At 42.0% G+C, this 15,710-nt stretch overlaps 1 protein-coding gene across 1 annotated transcript; it reads right to left on the bottom strand.

Moving 5' to 3' along the window:
- Nucleotides 1–1,756: 1,756 nt before the first annotated feature.
- On the bottom strand, nucleotides 1,757–4,667 carry LOC123424462 (disease resistance protein RPM1-like). Its single transcript, XM_045108082.1, has 2 exons — nucleotides 1,933–4,667; nucleotides 1,757–1,805 (listed from the first exon to the last, which is right to left on the bottom strand). Exons 1-2 carry the CDS (start codon nucleotides 4,647–4,649, stop codon nucleotides 1,790–1,792), a joined length of 2,733 nt encoding a protein of 910 aa, XP_044964017.1. The 5' UTR covers nucleotides 4,650–4,667; the 3' UTR covers nucleotides 1,757–1,789.
- Nucleotides 4,668–15,710: the final 11,043 nt, after the last annotated feature.

The raw sequence follows: 15,710 nt of genomic DNA, 5'->3' as shown, positions 1-15,710 counted from the left end.
TTTTTAACCTTATTCAATAATTTTCGAACGTTTTTTGTAATGATTGTTTTCTTACTATATATTTTAAGTTTAAAGTATAAACAAAAATATAAAAATAAAGCAAAAAAATAAATTTAAAAACATGGAAAAAAACAGAAAAAAGAGGATGTGGCCTATGATGCTTGTGGGCCCGCCCATTTCACTCGCCCCTTCGGCGAGTTACCAGACTCGTTGAAGGCAAGATATAAGGGGATCCAGTGGTTGGCCAGTACTTCTTCGGGAGCCGCTCAACTATCACTCCTACGGACCGTCACGTGCCGTTTTCTCAGCCGCCGTCTTGACTCGCGTTTTGAGTGTTCTGTTCGGATTTTGGTTTTTTATTTTTTCGCACGCGTTTTTATTTTTTTGGTGTTTTTAGATTTTGGTCGAAAAAACGTATTTTTTGCTTTTCTATCACGAGAGGGTTGGTTTTTTTGTATGATTTTTTTGTCCAGTTTTTTTCATAAAAAGAATTCGTCAATACCTATTAACATGGGATCTAGTTATCGGCAGAAGAAATCTAACGTTGAAAACTGTTCAACAAATAGACGCACGATCTATGTTTTAAAAATACAGATTTATGAAAAATAAAAACTTATTATGGCACCTCGCCGCCGGACGCCTCGAAAAGGTGTGTGCTCAGCTCATAGCCTATTGATTCATCGGGTTCTCAACTACACCCAACTGCTTGTCTTCTAATTCAGGCTGAGTACAAGGTTTGCTGCTATATATGCTATGGTTTCAGACTTTCAGTCCGACAGAGTTGTTGATTGTTTTTGGGAAAGCTAACCGCTTATTTCAAGGAGTTTCAGTCTGGCAGAGTGTATACAGAATACAGATTGGCATCACAAGTTATCGCAGCCCACCAGATCGGATCTCGCCCGTCCGTACCTCGCCGCCGGGCACCTCCACAAGGTGAGCGCTCAGCTCCTAGTCTCCAGCTAACCCGATTCATGACGTGCTCTGCTCTGACTGCCGCGCAACTACACCCAACTACAGTACTTGTCTTCTACTTCATGCTTCTCACGCCTGCTAGTGCTCTATACAGTAGAGTACTAGTGATATACAATACTAGTGCACCAATATGCAAAACAGTAATGCAGCAGATAAGTAGACCATCTGAATGTGATTGGTATTGCATAAGTTACATGTCATAAAACATTTGTTTCCCAGGGCAAGATTGCAAGGAAACTCAACTGTCAAGTTCTGAAACTCACAGTACCCAGAGGATGAGAAGAAAGTTCAGATGCTTGGCACTGGAACATAGCATTCAGTGGCAAATAAGGATTGTTTTCTCTTAAATACGTGCACATCATGTATCTGAATGTTTCGGCATTATTACATGAATCGCTGTGTAGAAATACATAATAGTTGTCCCATGCGGTAGCTTAGTGCAACTATAAATAAACTTAGATAATAATATAAAAAAAGATGGGATAGCAGTAATACACATCTTTCCCATACTTTATTACTCCCTCCGTTCCTAAATATAAGTCTTTTAAGCGATTTCACTAGATGTCTACATACGGATGTATATAGACATAATTTAAAGTGTACATTCAATCATTTTGCTTCGTATGTAGACATCTAATGAAATCGCTTAAAAGACTTATATTTAGGAACGGAGGGAGTACAAACCAGTTCTTGTTTAAATAAGCAGAGATCGATAAAAGAAACAAGAATGAAAGTTGCGTCATAAAAATCGCCATTCCACGTACATAGCTCCCACATTGATGGCGATAATTGCAAACCCCATCCACGCAAGAAAGACTCACTCCTCTTCGTATCTGCAGCAAAACGAAATTTCATCAATCCAGAAGCTAGAACTTGGTGCAGGTGATCAAGCACACAACGAATCGCATGAAAATGGCGAACCTAATATATTGGCCAGCTAATTAAGGATGTTGCAATTACCGTATGGTGCAGCGAACTTTCGGGACATGCTCTAGTTTTGCCACTGGAAAGTTCTTTTCAAAATCAGGATGCATGTCAAGAAACCGCACCCCTTTGAGTGACTTCAGATGTTCCAGGCCGGCAGGGGTGTCCCGCAGTTCGGCCAGGTTTCTAATCCGAAGTTCTTCAAGGCGGACCAAAGATCCCTCGTGTATGTATATTTGGTTGACATGTGGCAGATCATACAAGGAAAGGGTCTTCACATTAGGGAACCACTCTGGATGGAACGTTAGCTCCTGTCCAGTATATGCTTTGCGTAGACGTATAGCGGTCAAATTTGACAATTCAGAGAGGCGTGGCACTGGGTTCTCTGAGAGCTGGCACCAACGTAGAGATATTTCGTAAAGGACATCTCCGTTAGTTGAGAAAAATGGAGATTTCCATGTTCCTTCGGAAATCCGCCCTGATAAACCGAACTTTTTAAGGCGGTATGACAATGTCAAAGTTTCAAGCTGGAGCACCTCATCTTCATTGCTGGCTACTATTCCTAATACTGAGAGCTGATGCAACTTTGACAGAGAGTCACACAGTTGTGCACAGTGGATGCTCCTTATCCCAGTAATGCGAAGGATCCTCAGCTGAGATAAATTTGCTAGTTTGACAATGAATACTTTACTAGATCGAACTGCAGACAGAGTTTGCAAGTCTTTCAAACTCCACATTCCCTCAAACGGATCCACAGGTTCAAAAAAATTGAGAATCGAGCATGTTCTATCCAGCCATTTATAAATAAGAAGGTGCCGCAACTTCTTCAGCTTCTCAAACCCTTCTGGCAAATGCACACACTCTGCACCTTGAAGATTCAATGTTTCCAAATTGTGAAGTTTCACAACAGATTTTGGAAGTATCTTGACATTGGTCTTATCGAGGCCCAAATACTTAAGGTTGAATAACTCCCCAATTGAATTTGGAATAGTCTCAATTGGTAATCCTGATAGCTCCAACACAGCAAGGTACTTAGATTCTGAGGGAAACAATGCAGATGATGCCATGTTGCTGCTAAATGCTGTGAAGGTACGAAGCCTGCATTGCCCCATGCTTGGTTCAGTGTCATTTTTGCATTGGAGCACTGACAAGCGGCGAGAATCCGGATTCACCTGTGTCACCCCATCATTATCATCATAAGTCATACTGAAACTCTCTCTGCTAGATTGGAAAATGGCTAATTCACGGACAAGATCATGCATTTGAAGACACTTGATCCTGTTAAAACTGTTCCTCTTTACCACATGAAGCATGCTTCGTTGAACAAGTTGTGTCAGGTAACCTTCAGCAACATCTTCTAAACTACAATTTCCAATTTGTTCAACAAACCCTTCAGCAACCCACAGTCTGATCAACCTTTTTCTTTTGATCATGTGGTCTTCTGGGAACATGGCACAATACAAGAAACAACTCTTCAAATAGTCAGGCAAGTATTTGTAGCTTAGATTCAGAATTTTCACCACGCGACTTAGGTTCTCATTTTTGTGTAGCTCGAAAATAAGTTGCCCGTCAAATAGTTTCCACTCTGTAACATTCTGTGCCTTAAGAGACAATAAGCTCCCTATGGCCACAAGAGCTAAAGGTAAACCATCACACCTCCCCACTATCAATTTACCACACTCTTGCAATGCTAATGGGCAGATGTGATTTTCAGTGCATGGAAACGCCTTCCTGCAAAAAAGACGCCATGCATCGTCATCCTCAAGAGGCTCCACTTTGATCCTGCAATCATCAGGAGCTATTGAAGCAACTTCCTCAGATCTTGTTGTGATTATTATTCTGCTTCCCAGTTTTGCATCGACAAGAACCTCTTTAATTTTTCTAAAATCTTCAGCTGTCCAGACATCATCCAATATGATCAAGTATCGCTTTGTCTTCAGGAGTTCCTTCAATTTATCTTGTAACTCTCCACAGGTCATCTTCTCAGCATCGAATTCTTTCTTGTCTTTAGAATAGATTTCTTTCAGCATTCTTCTCCAAATATCATCTAGTTTATAGGACTGGGAGACAGAAACCCATGCATGGCATTCGAAGTTGGTTGCTTCATTTCTGAACACATTACTGACAAGAGTGCTTTTCCCGATACCACCCATACCCCACAACGCAATGATTTGCAGGTTGAGACAATTTTCCAAATTCAGTGACCCCATCAATATTTTTCTATTATTATCAAATCCCACAAGTTCATCATCAGAGATCGAGTAATCATGTCCAGGAAGATATAGTTGTTGTTGGCTGTCATAATTTGTTGCAAAAACATCACCCACACCAACTATTGGTTGAGTCCAGTCTCTGTTTTGTTTAAGATGTGTGAGGGCTCGGTTTATTTTCTCAAGGCCAGTAGAGATTTCACCTAGTGTAAACAGATGCTGGGGTTTCTTCAAGATTTTCTTCACACTACTCCACCAAGATCCTTTCTGATGCTGTTTGCCAATAACATACATAAATTGATCCACAATGTCTTCCATATCATACGCCAATCTTCGGACTTGCCCTATCCATGCTTCGGTAACTCCATCTGTCGAATTTTTCCTTCCAATCTCCTTGAGAAATGCTCTAATAAGCTCTAGGTCATTCCTTATCAGTGTCATGTTCTCTGAGAGTTTTGCAACAGATCTAACATGGTGAAGCGTTTCTGCTGCCACCGCTATTCCGATCTTTGTTGTGACAAGAAGAAGAGCAGACTCCGCCATTTGTCTTGGTGGAGTTTGACTTTAGTATGTAAGGCAAAACAGTTCCAGAAATCAACCTTCAATGTTGAATAACAATTCCATCCTTCCACATTAAATAAATCTACATAAAGAAAGTAAACATTTTGTCAAATGACAGGAATTTCAGGCTAATGAGATAAAATATGTTATACGTGATAGATCCCGTGGATCGTCAAGGCTAAATGTGTTCGGTGAGCGTGGTAGGTTATTACCTTGTAGTGTGCTCGATGAACTCCCTCCGGCGTCCATCGTCAAGTGGTGACGACGGTGGGAAGGAGAGAGAGATGCGGTAGCGGCGGTGATGGACTTCCCATCGCTTCAGTGCTACCCTCTGGATCGGATTAGGGTTAGGAGTGGGGAACCAGTGGCGGCGACGAACCTCGTAACCCGTGCCATGGTCCCCACCTCCTCTATATATAGCACTGCGCGACAGGGGCCCACCAGCCGTGCTTGGGCTGGACGCCCCCGATCAGGGCGTGAGTCAAGGTCCAATGGGCCGTTGGGTCCATTGGGAAAGAGATCAATCTAACATTCTCCCCCTTGATCTCATCATATACTTTTAACTTTACCCGTTTCGTAGCAGATCAATACATAGGGCATGTTTCATCGTCACGGCTCAATTGCCGATGGAATCAGACAGCCACAATGTACCTCTCTATTTTGAGACAGATTCTTTAACCTTGGGCCCTTTATTGTCCGGAAATATTAGACTATACCATAAAACCCATGTCGACTGTGTGTTCTCCGAACACACTGGGCGGTAAGCCTTTGATAAGCAGATCTGCAAATACTTGTTTGTTGCTTTTATATTTCAAGCATTTTTCCATAATTCCGTACTTTCTCCTTCACAACACGTAACTCTTTGTCAGTGTGTTTGGCATCAACACTTGACTCGTTGTGACAGGAGCGAAATATCTTAAAATGGTTATCGTTGTTGTCAACCATTATCAACTCCGGGTACAGGTAGCATTAACCATTTTGCCTGTCCCTCAGCCTCATATCAAGCTATAACATATCATTGCATCACATTGATGACAATCGTTTCACTCATTTGGAGATTTTCCACACAAAACTCCAAGTATGAAAGTTAGCGACAATTGTGGATTGCGCTATACATTTCATAAGTCCTGCCTTTGTACTCATAATCTTTTGAAAACACTTATTTCTTTTAGCATGAGGCCGATATCATTGACTCCATTCCATTGATTTATCTAAGGACTGGATATTGCCAAAACAATCCGGATATATACGTGAACTGCGTCAGGGTAATATCTTGAGCTTTCATCAACTGAAGCATATGGTACCATATTGGTTTACAATCTTATCTTATTAACTTTTGAAACACCATAGTTTCCAGTTCCATTACCCTTGACTATAAGAACAGGCGTAGGTTTTCTCGTATGCATACTTTAGAAATCTTTCTTAGCATTTTCATGCGACATTCCTAATACCCCTTTTATTCTTTTGAACTCTGAGGACAAGAACTTCTTCTCTCCTCCTGCACTAGAATTGACATCACCACTAGTAAGTAGGACGTCATCCACATGCACAGGAATTGGGAAACGAATTTCCCATTCTATAACTTTGCATGAATGCAATTGTCCTCTCATTTTCTTTGCACAAAATCTTCCGATTTAAGTCATGTTTTACACCTTTACATATTTTATTTGGAGTCACATTTGCCTTGTAGACCCTTCATAAAGTCTATGTTAGTGAAATTCAAATGATGGAATTTCACTAACATAGACTTTATAGTAGTCACAAGTATCTGATTTTCACATTCTTAGAGACCATCAAAATCTCAGGTACTGGCACTTCTTTCATATGGGGTTGTCATTGCTCTGTCATTGCCAAGAGGCAAATTAATTCTATAGTCACCCATTTCCAAAAGGCAATAGGTTTTACAGGGACCTGTATCACAAGAACCCTTGTAGAGCTAACAACAGGTGTTGTATAGGTCATACAACATGCTCCCCTAGATTACTCCATCTTCACTGAAGAAATGGTGTATCTTTAAACTTTCTTCTTTATGGCACTTTAAGCACCATTGTTGTATTCCTTAGTTTGCTTTCGGAACTATAAAAGATCCGAAAATACAATTGTTTCTTTTCTTTAGGGGTATCATAATGACGATATTATAATGACTATCGTACTCCCCTTGACAATCACATTCTTCATTAATGGATCATTTTAGATGCATAATCTGCATCACATCACCTAAAGTACAAAGGAGTAATGTGTGTCACATCATCTAAAGTACAGAGGAGTCATGAAATACACTACAATGTATTTCATGTCTCTTTCTCCCCCTCGAAATGTGGCAAGAACTTTTCTGCCACAATTTCGAAACCCATTCATAGCTCTTGTGAAATGAGGAAACTTTGATTATCTAGCTCATTCATCTTATCACTTCATGTAAAATGAAGTTATAAGTTAGCTAGTATGGGAGTACTTTTTCCTCATTTCATTTCAGAAACTCAACAGAGTTCTTTATCATTGTCTCTTTTGCAAGTCACACTTGCATATCATTCTAGTCTTTAGGTTCGTCTGTTACTTTTATCCTTTCTGGATTTTGTTACTTTTATCCTTTCTGGATTTAGTGATTGCATAATGACCATTACACATAAGGTGTACGGTCGATAGTAGGAAAGCTTAATAGCTACTCCATACTTTTCTCCCATAGTGGGACACATTAACCGCACATGAGTCATCATAACTTTCTCCTGTCATACAGGATAAGGCCTTTGCCAAAATTTCTCCCGTCATACACGGATTGTTGACATAATACAATGTCAACTTTACCCGGTTACGCAGGCATTCTTTCCAGACTTTTCCCGCCATGCGGGTAATTCCCCGTAAGGGACATAAATGCCATAATTGGCTCTTTTGACTGCATCAAATCCATAAATAAATCTGAATTATCTTTGACACACATGTTTGATCCGACGTTGGTCAAATTAAACATGCGTGTTGCTTGTTTCATTTCAATCATGTTGACTGAAAAAGGAGACTTCATCATAGAGAGTACATGAAAGACATTCGTCAACCAAGACTCTCAATGATCTATCTCTCTTCTTTTCTTGAATTAATATCCAAGAGTTCTTTTCTTGTGAAGCCATTCTTTAGAGAGAATTTATCCCCTCAAGTTATGACCTTTCTTTTCCATCTTTCGGGTCACTAGTACCCAAAACATTCGCTTTCATGAGTGAAAGCTTGAATAACTTTTAGTCTGAGAAAACTTAGCCAATAAACAACGGTAATGAGCATAAAAATAACCCTACTTTGGTCTGATTAAAATCATGCACATTAAACTTTTTAAAACTTTTTGGAATATTCTAAATCACCGTTGTGGCAGAATTAGAATAAAACATCATTCTTCTGCATTAATTCCATATCACCGTTGGGCAGAAATGGAAATAATGCATATAACTCATAAACAATGTGATGATAGTATTTCTATTGAACAACTTTGCTAAGAAATAATCATCATCATCATTAACCACATGCATTTCTTTATTTGTGCTCTGAAAATTGATCACTTTGATACAAAATTTACCAGAGATTTAAGCTTTGAACATAAGATGGCTCATACAAATATAGTATTGTTATCATCAACGTTGGTCAGAAAACAACAATACCATATTTAACTTTAAAACAAACATTATTCTATTGTCATAGCGGAAACTGTTTGAATTTTACTTCACCCACAAGGGAAAAACTTTGCTAATAACAGTTCTTCCAATTAAATTTTCCCGTTGGTTCCAATTTAATTGGATGACTAAACCTTTTTACTTTGCAGCTGAAAAACGTGAATATAAAAATTCATGCACCTTTACAGAAAAATATTCTCTTAAAATCAAAGTTTCACGAACTTTATAATTACTTTTATAAAATCCATGAACTTTTCTTTTTCTGAAAAAATATTGTATTTTCAGAAACTTTTTATTTTTCTTTGCAGAAAAATAATGTCACTATTACAGAAAAATATTCTATCATAATTAAAAATTCATAAACTTTTCCTTTTCTGAGAAAACTATTTTATTCTCAAAAATCCTTTTACTTTTCTTTACAGAAAAATAATATAACAATTTTGTCGAAATTAACAGAAAATTTGAACATTTTCTTTTACATGTTTTCATAGGAAAAATTCCTAGAAAAAACTTTTCAAATCTGCCTAAAAACACTTTATTATTGATAAATGGCCGGCTTGGGCCGACGCTCTCTGTGTGGCCCATCGGGTCGGGTGGGCTGGCCGGCCCCGTTCGGCCTGCTGGCGGCTAGGGTTTCAATCCTAGCCGCCCATCTTAATCCAACGACCCCCCGCGCCCTTCGCTTGGACAAAAAGGGGAGGAGCCGGCTGGGGAGGGAAACCCTAAGCCATTTCCCCATAGCCCGCCGCTCTCCCTCTCGTTCTTCTCGTCGAGCGAAAGGCTCCCGTGGGATTCCTGTGCAGCGCGCCGCCGCTCCCTTCCCTCCTGCCTCTCGCGCGCGGTGGCTAGATGCCCCGCCGGAGGGTGTGGGAGGTGGCCGCCGGCCGTGGCGGCCGAGGGCCCCGCATCGCGCGCGCCCTCATGATGTTGTGTTCGAGCCACTGCCTCGCGTGGCGGCCCTCGAGCCCCGCCGAGCGCAGCGCGCCGTGGCCGTTCTCTGCTCATGGTGGCAACCTCTTTTCCTTTCCTCGAAGCCATGGTGTTCCCCTCGCCGGCTGTGCATACTCCTTGCGGTGTGTGCGCCGCCGTCGAGCGGAAGATCGTGGTTCCCTTTTCCTTCGTGCGAGCAGCACCCGTGGTGGCTCCCTGCCCCGGGAGCTGTGGATCTCGCCGCCGGCAGCGGCGACCAAGAGGTCCTGCGCCGCGGATCTGGCCTCCGTCTACTTGCTTTTCGCTTGCAGCGGTGGCCCCCTTCAGTCCTCTTGCCCGTGCGCGCCCTCTCCCGAGGGAGAGTGCGCCGCCGTCAAGCGGTGTGTTGGGATGCCTTCCTTGCCGAGAGGGTGCTGCCTTGGCCATGTTCCTTTGTCGTGCGGCCTTAGGCCTATGGCGCCGCGGCCACCCCTTCGCCGGTGGTGCGTTTCCCTTAGCGGAAGCGCACCGCCGTCGAACGGCGTGTTTGCGATGCCTTTCTTTTCCTTTGGCCTATGCCGATTCATTGCATGTTCCTCTCCCCCTTTTTGTTGCCTTTTCCGGATCGGATCCGTTTACTTTCTTTATTTACTTGTTGGATCTTGATCCGTTCTTTGCCTCCGAGGAGGTAGGTTCTTCTTCCCCACACCTCGGCTTGCCGATGCGTGTGGGGATCGAGAGGAACAGGTGCGGCCTTGCGGCGGCGCTTCTTTCCCGACGAGGCTCGAGGCCATCTTCGGTGTCTTTGCCCATCTAGGGTGCTTTTGGGAGGGGCTTCCTTTGCTTTCGTTTTCATCTTGCAACTGAAAACACATCTAAAGCCTGATGGCTCTGATACCATTAATAGATCATGTGGATCGTCAAGGCTAGATGTGTTCGGTGAGCGTGGTAGGTTATTACCTTGTAGTGTGATCGATGAACTCCCTCCGGCGTCCATCATCAAGTGGTGACGACGGTGGGAAGGAGAGAGAGATGCGGTAGCGGCGGTGATGGACTTCCCATCGCTTCAGTGCTACCCTCTGGATCGGATTAGGGTTAGGAGTGGGGAACCAGTGACGACGACGAATCTCGTAACCCGTGCCATGGTCCCCACCGCCTTTATATATAGCATTGCACGACAGGGGCCTACCAGCCTTGCTTGGGCTGGACGTCCCCGATCAGGGCGTGAGTCAAGGTCCAATGAGCCGTTGGGTCCATTGGGAAAGAGATCAATCTAACAATACGGAGTACAATAAAATCTGTAGTATGTACGGTTCTTGCCTAACGCCCACTCAGATTCAACCCACGTGGTGTTTGGTGGTGCGTATTCGTATCAAATGCACATATGCTGATTTGCGCGCGTGTGTGGGGTGGGGGGGGGGGGGGCGTGGGGGTATGATTTCCTCTACTCTTTCTTACTTCTGAAAGGATCTAGAAGATTGCTTGGTATGACAGAATGCACTTGACAATGTTTCTTGATAGTACTTGAGTGAGTGACAATACCATTATGTTTCCTCCGTGAGTCTGAGTCTTTTAACAGGGAGACAGATTGAGTTTGTAGATCCCGCCTCAACTCGCAACCAACCGCGCCGAGCTCAGATTCATCTTGGTGGTTGACATCGCACGCTGCTGGCTGAAAAAGTAACTAATCCAGTAGATCCCAGTCTCAGATATGGAAAAGATGGAGCAGAACTGCAGAAGAGGATGAGTACGTACCTCTACTAATCTGGTCGAACCAGCAGCTTCATCGTCGCCATGCCCACGGCCAACGCAGGTAGTCTGGAGTTTCTTCTTCTCTTCTCCGATCCAAACTTGAGAGATCTCTCCAAGATGGGCAGAAGTTGGTAGCAACGAGTAGAGCAGCGATAATATTAATGTATCCACCCAACAACTCCAAGTTGATCTGCTGTGCGCTCCACCCCAGTGGCAACTACCGACAAGCTTGACAAAAGGAGGTCTGACGGTCCTATTTTTTATACGAGGGCACTCCAGCTGGGTGCATGTGCTCTGCTTGGCGCTCCACCACATCCTTCTGCACCCCGGCAGAACTGTTCTGATCCTTCCAGTTAACATCTTCAGACATCACTCATCACGTGCAGCACCATTTTTCCTTTTAAAAAAAAAACACAAGGATTTCCTTGAAGGTTTGCATGCTGCAAGTCTGAATCAACACAGATATCCTATGAGGCTATGACACAAATTTGATTTTTTGCTAAAGATGCAGACCATGGAGAAAATAAAGACCAAAAGCTTGCCAAAATCCACATTATATACTCCCTCCGTTTCTAAATATAAGTCTTTTTAGACATTTTAATAAGAAACTACATACGGATGTATATATAGACATATTTTAGTGTATAGGTTTATTCATTTTGTTCTGTATGTAGTCATCTGTTGAAATGTCTAAAAAGACTTGTATTTAGAAACGGAGGGAGTATATCTTAAAAGATCATACACACAGAGAAAGAGACATTAACCAGGTTGTCATCTAGTGTACTAACGTGAACTAAGAGCAACTCCAACCGGCTGATCATACGGACGGTAATTTTGTTCGTTTTTCGTCCATTTGGATCATCCGCCGGCTCTGTGTCCGTCCGGTTTATGATTTGGATCGGCAGCGCACCCAATGCGTCGATCCATATTTGTCCGCGTGGCCTGTTAGCCGTCGGTTTTCAACAAGTACAAATATTTTGCATATTTTTCAAAAGCAAATGAAATAGCATAGTTTCACAACCAAAAATAAAATATAGCAAAGTTTTACAAGCCCAATCAAAATTAAATTATTTAAAAGATACACCTATTGATTGTCAACATGATCCCACATATGCTCAACCAAATCATCTTGCAACTGAATATGAGTTTCCTCATGCCAAAGAAAGAGTGTCAGATTTAGAGATCTTGAGAGACCACAACCTCAAGTATGACAGAGCAAGCCTTGACATGGTCTTGTACTGGCCTTGCCAAGCAGAAGGGCGTTTCTTCCACTCCCAGTGCATGCAGTCTATGCAGCCAAGCATTTTTGGGAAGCCCCGGCTAGCATTGGTCGTCAACAAGCGGGCTGTGTCTGCAGCAGTCGGCTCTCCCAAGTACTCAGGACCAAATACTGCAACCACAGTCTTGTAAAATCTGTACAATGACTCTAGGCACGTAAACTCACTCATACGGACATACTCATCGATAAGATCATCGGGTACTCCGTAAGCAAGCATCCGGATAGCTGCAGCAAGCGTCTGACTAGCATTGATCGGCCTTGTCGGTAGGGGTGGAGAACGACCAATGTGCCACCGACTGGCGGGGGGATGGAGAAAGCGTGTGTCGTCCGCGTCCGCTTTGTATCCGTGCCGACCCAAATCAGGCTTAAAATTGGACCACAAATGGGTCGACAGGCGGACGAAAAGCGAACGCGCGTCCATTTTGATCTGCGTGTTTGGCCGTTTTTTTGCCCGCGCGGATCCAAACGGACGACGGATATTGATTACCAAAGGAAAAAAACATAGTAAACATAGAGTAGGGTCAAAACATCAAATTACTAAGCCTAATTAGCAAATGTGGTGTAATTGTTGCATTTAAACACCTCAAAGTAATTGTTATATGGTATATTTCCTCCTTATTTAGAATGACCGATGTCTAGTATCAATGTGTTGCAATTGTTGTATGTAAAACACCTCAAAGTAATTGTCAATAGTTTTAGTATCACCTTTCCAAATATCTGTGTAAAAGTTTAAACTCTGGCCATTGTTCAAAATGACTATGCATGTTTTTTATAAATAGAAAATATCTTCATGCAGTCTGTCCACCAGAAGGAACAGTGAGATAGGAGTGGATGTGAGAGATAGGATTTTGGATGGTAGGATTCAAGTTTAGATAGGCACATTAAATAGAATATGACTATACATTGACCATGTTCCTTTTAAATAAATATAAAAATTGACAATTCCTCTAGTAGCCTTCGTACTAGAATCGTCATTAGAACATGCATGATGATTACAGACGCATTTTGGATAGTAGCAGGAGGGCGCTATACATTTTGGGCTCAAGTAGCATTTATACATATACTGAACTATTTATAGGATCTTTATATTTTTTGGGATCTTTATATTTTTTGAGATCTTTATATATACTTACCAATTTTGAATATGTGTTTTGTAGCATGCTCATACTCAGTTTTTCATGTGTGTTTGGTAGCACACTCGGAATTAGTTTTTCATTTGTGTTTGATAGCTTATGTGTTTGGTAGCACACATGTAATTCATTTTTATTTAATTTGTTTCATGTTTATTCCTGTTGAGTTTAGAAGATACTTCTTCTTTTCATGCATATTAATTAAACACTCCATGTGTCATTTATTCTTTAGCCACACAGCATGGCGGACTCTTGTTTGTGGATAGACTCATCTGACTATTGGTCGGGTTTGTCTCGGATAAAAGCGATGTGAGCATCAATCAGGTAATTACGATTACAAAAAACATGCATGAGCTAGCATTGCAAACATCCATATATGTAACCATCAACTAATTGTTGATGATTTAAAACCCTTGCCACGCATACGTATCAGCTGGTCCGCCTTCTCCACCACCCGTTATGCAGGAGACACGTGACGTGGACGTGCTCAAGCACGAGCTGATCGTGTCATGTTAGTCTACCATCAAGGCCATGCAAGAGTTAAATGACTCCATGAAGAAGGAGAAGGACAAGATTATCGATGACAAGGCAATTGTCTATCATAAGATTTTCAATTTCGAACATCACGTCAGGTTGTTGAACCTTGAGATAAGTGAGTTCAATAAGGACATACAAGTCCTGAAGAAGAAAAAGACTCAACTGAAGACGGACAAAACCCATTACCTCATGGAGGGGAAGATGAATAGGAATAAGCTCCGTAAGCTTAACTCATTCTTTAGAGGAAACTAGTTAGTGTCGAGAGAGACAGATAGATACATGTGAAGTTGCTACTTCTCTGTTGTGAATTTGATATACTATGTTTAGTTTGTAAAACTGGTCGGTACTATTTTTTGTGAATTGCTGACAGTTTGAGCAGATAAAGCTGGTAGGATCTTTTATGAATTGCTGACATGTTTTGTTTATGAAGTCGATGTGTTTTTTTATTTAGCTAAGTATGAATGGATATCGTTACAAGTACATTTACTGAAAAGAAGAGATATATATATATATATAGAATTGGCTTACACTCGCCACAAGCTACATCAGAGTCACAACAGTACATTACATATTCATCAAGAGTAAGGGTAGGGTCCGACTACGGACGAAAAAAAACGGCAAAAGAATAACGACGTCCATCCTTGCTATCCCAGGCTGCCGGCCTGGAACCCATCCTAGATCGATGAAGAAGAAGGAGAAGAAGCAACTCCAAATGAACAATCAACGCGCTCGCGTCAAGTAACCTTTACCTGTACCTGCAACTGGTGTTGTAGTAATCTGTGAGCCACAGGGGACTCAACAATCTCATTTCCAAAGGTATCAAGACTAGCAAAGCTTAATGGGTGAAGCATGGTTAAGTGGTGAGGTTGCAGCAGCGGCTAAGCATATATTTGGTGGCTAAACTTACGAGTACCAGAAATAAGAGGGGGAAGATCTACGCATAACGGACGTGAACTACTGATGATCAAATGAATGATCCTGAACACCTACCTACGTTAGACATAACCCCACCGTGTCCTCGATCGGAGAAGGAACTCACGAAAGAGATAGTCACGGTTACGCACACAGTTGGCAAGTTTTAATTAAGTTAACTTCAAGTTATCTAGAACCAGTGTTAAACAAAGTTTCCACGTTGCCACATAACCGCGGGCACGGCTTTCCGAAAAGATTTAACCCTGCAGGGGTGCTCCAACTAGTCCATAACAAATTACCACAAGCCGCATAGAAATCCTCAATCACGAAGCTCGCGATCTCGTCGGATTCCTTAGTGGAAAACCTCAACTCTGAGATTACCCAAAGCATCACCGGAATCCCGATGCACAAGATATTTCGTCAAAGGTAAAACTAATCCAGCAAGGCCGCCCGACGTGTCGACGATCCCGATAGGAGCCGCGTATCTCGTTCTAGATGAAAAATTAGGTGAGGATGATCATCTACTAAGGAGACTCTCGTGGCAAATTTTTAGCTCAAATGGATGAACCTAGGTGGCACTTGCTTTGCAAAGTAACACACTGTGTAGAAATATGGATGTTGAAGCTGGGATCAAATGAATAAATAGATTGAGCTGAAATTTGGTGTATGATGTTAATTTGGGCATATGAAGGCACTGTAAAAAATTATATCATTTGGACATGCCAAAGTGATACTTCCTTCACAATGTGCCAATCTGGACAGAAAATGGTAATTGAAACTGGGCTCACATAGATAATTGGATTGAGCTGAAATTTGAAGGGGGTGATAATTTGGACACATTAAGGCACTGTAAAAAATTCATAAAATTTGGATA

This window comes from Hordeum vulgare, chromosome 2H (genome assembly GCF_904849725.1).
Source record: "Hordeum vulgare subsp. vulgare chromosome 2H, MorexV3_pseudomolecules_assembly, whole genome shotgun sequence".
Classification (NCBI taxonomy): domain Eukaryota; kingdom Viridiplantae; phylum Streptophyta; class Magnoliopsida; order Poales; family Poaceae; genus Hordeum; species Hordeum vulgare.
The sequence above is the reverse complement of the archived record's forward strand: the minus strand, read 5'-3'. Positions and strand labels throughout refer to the sequence as shown.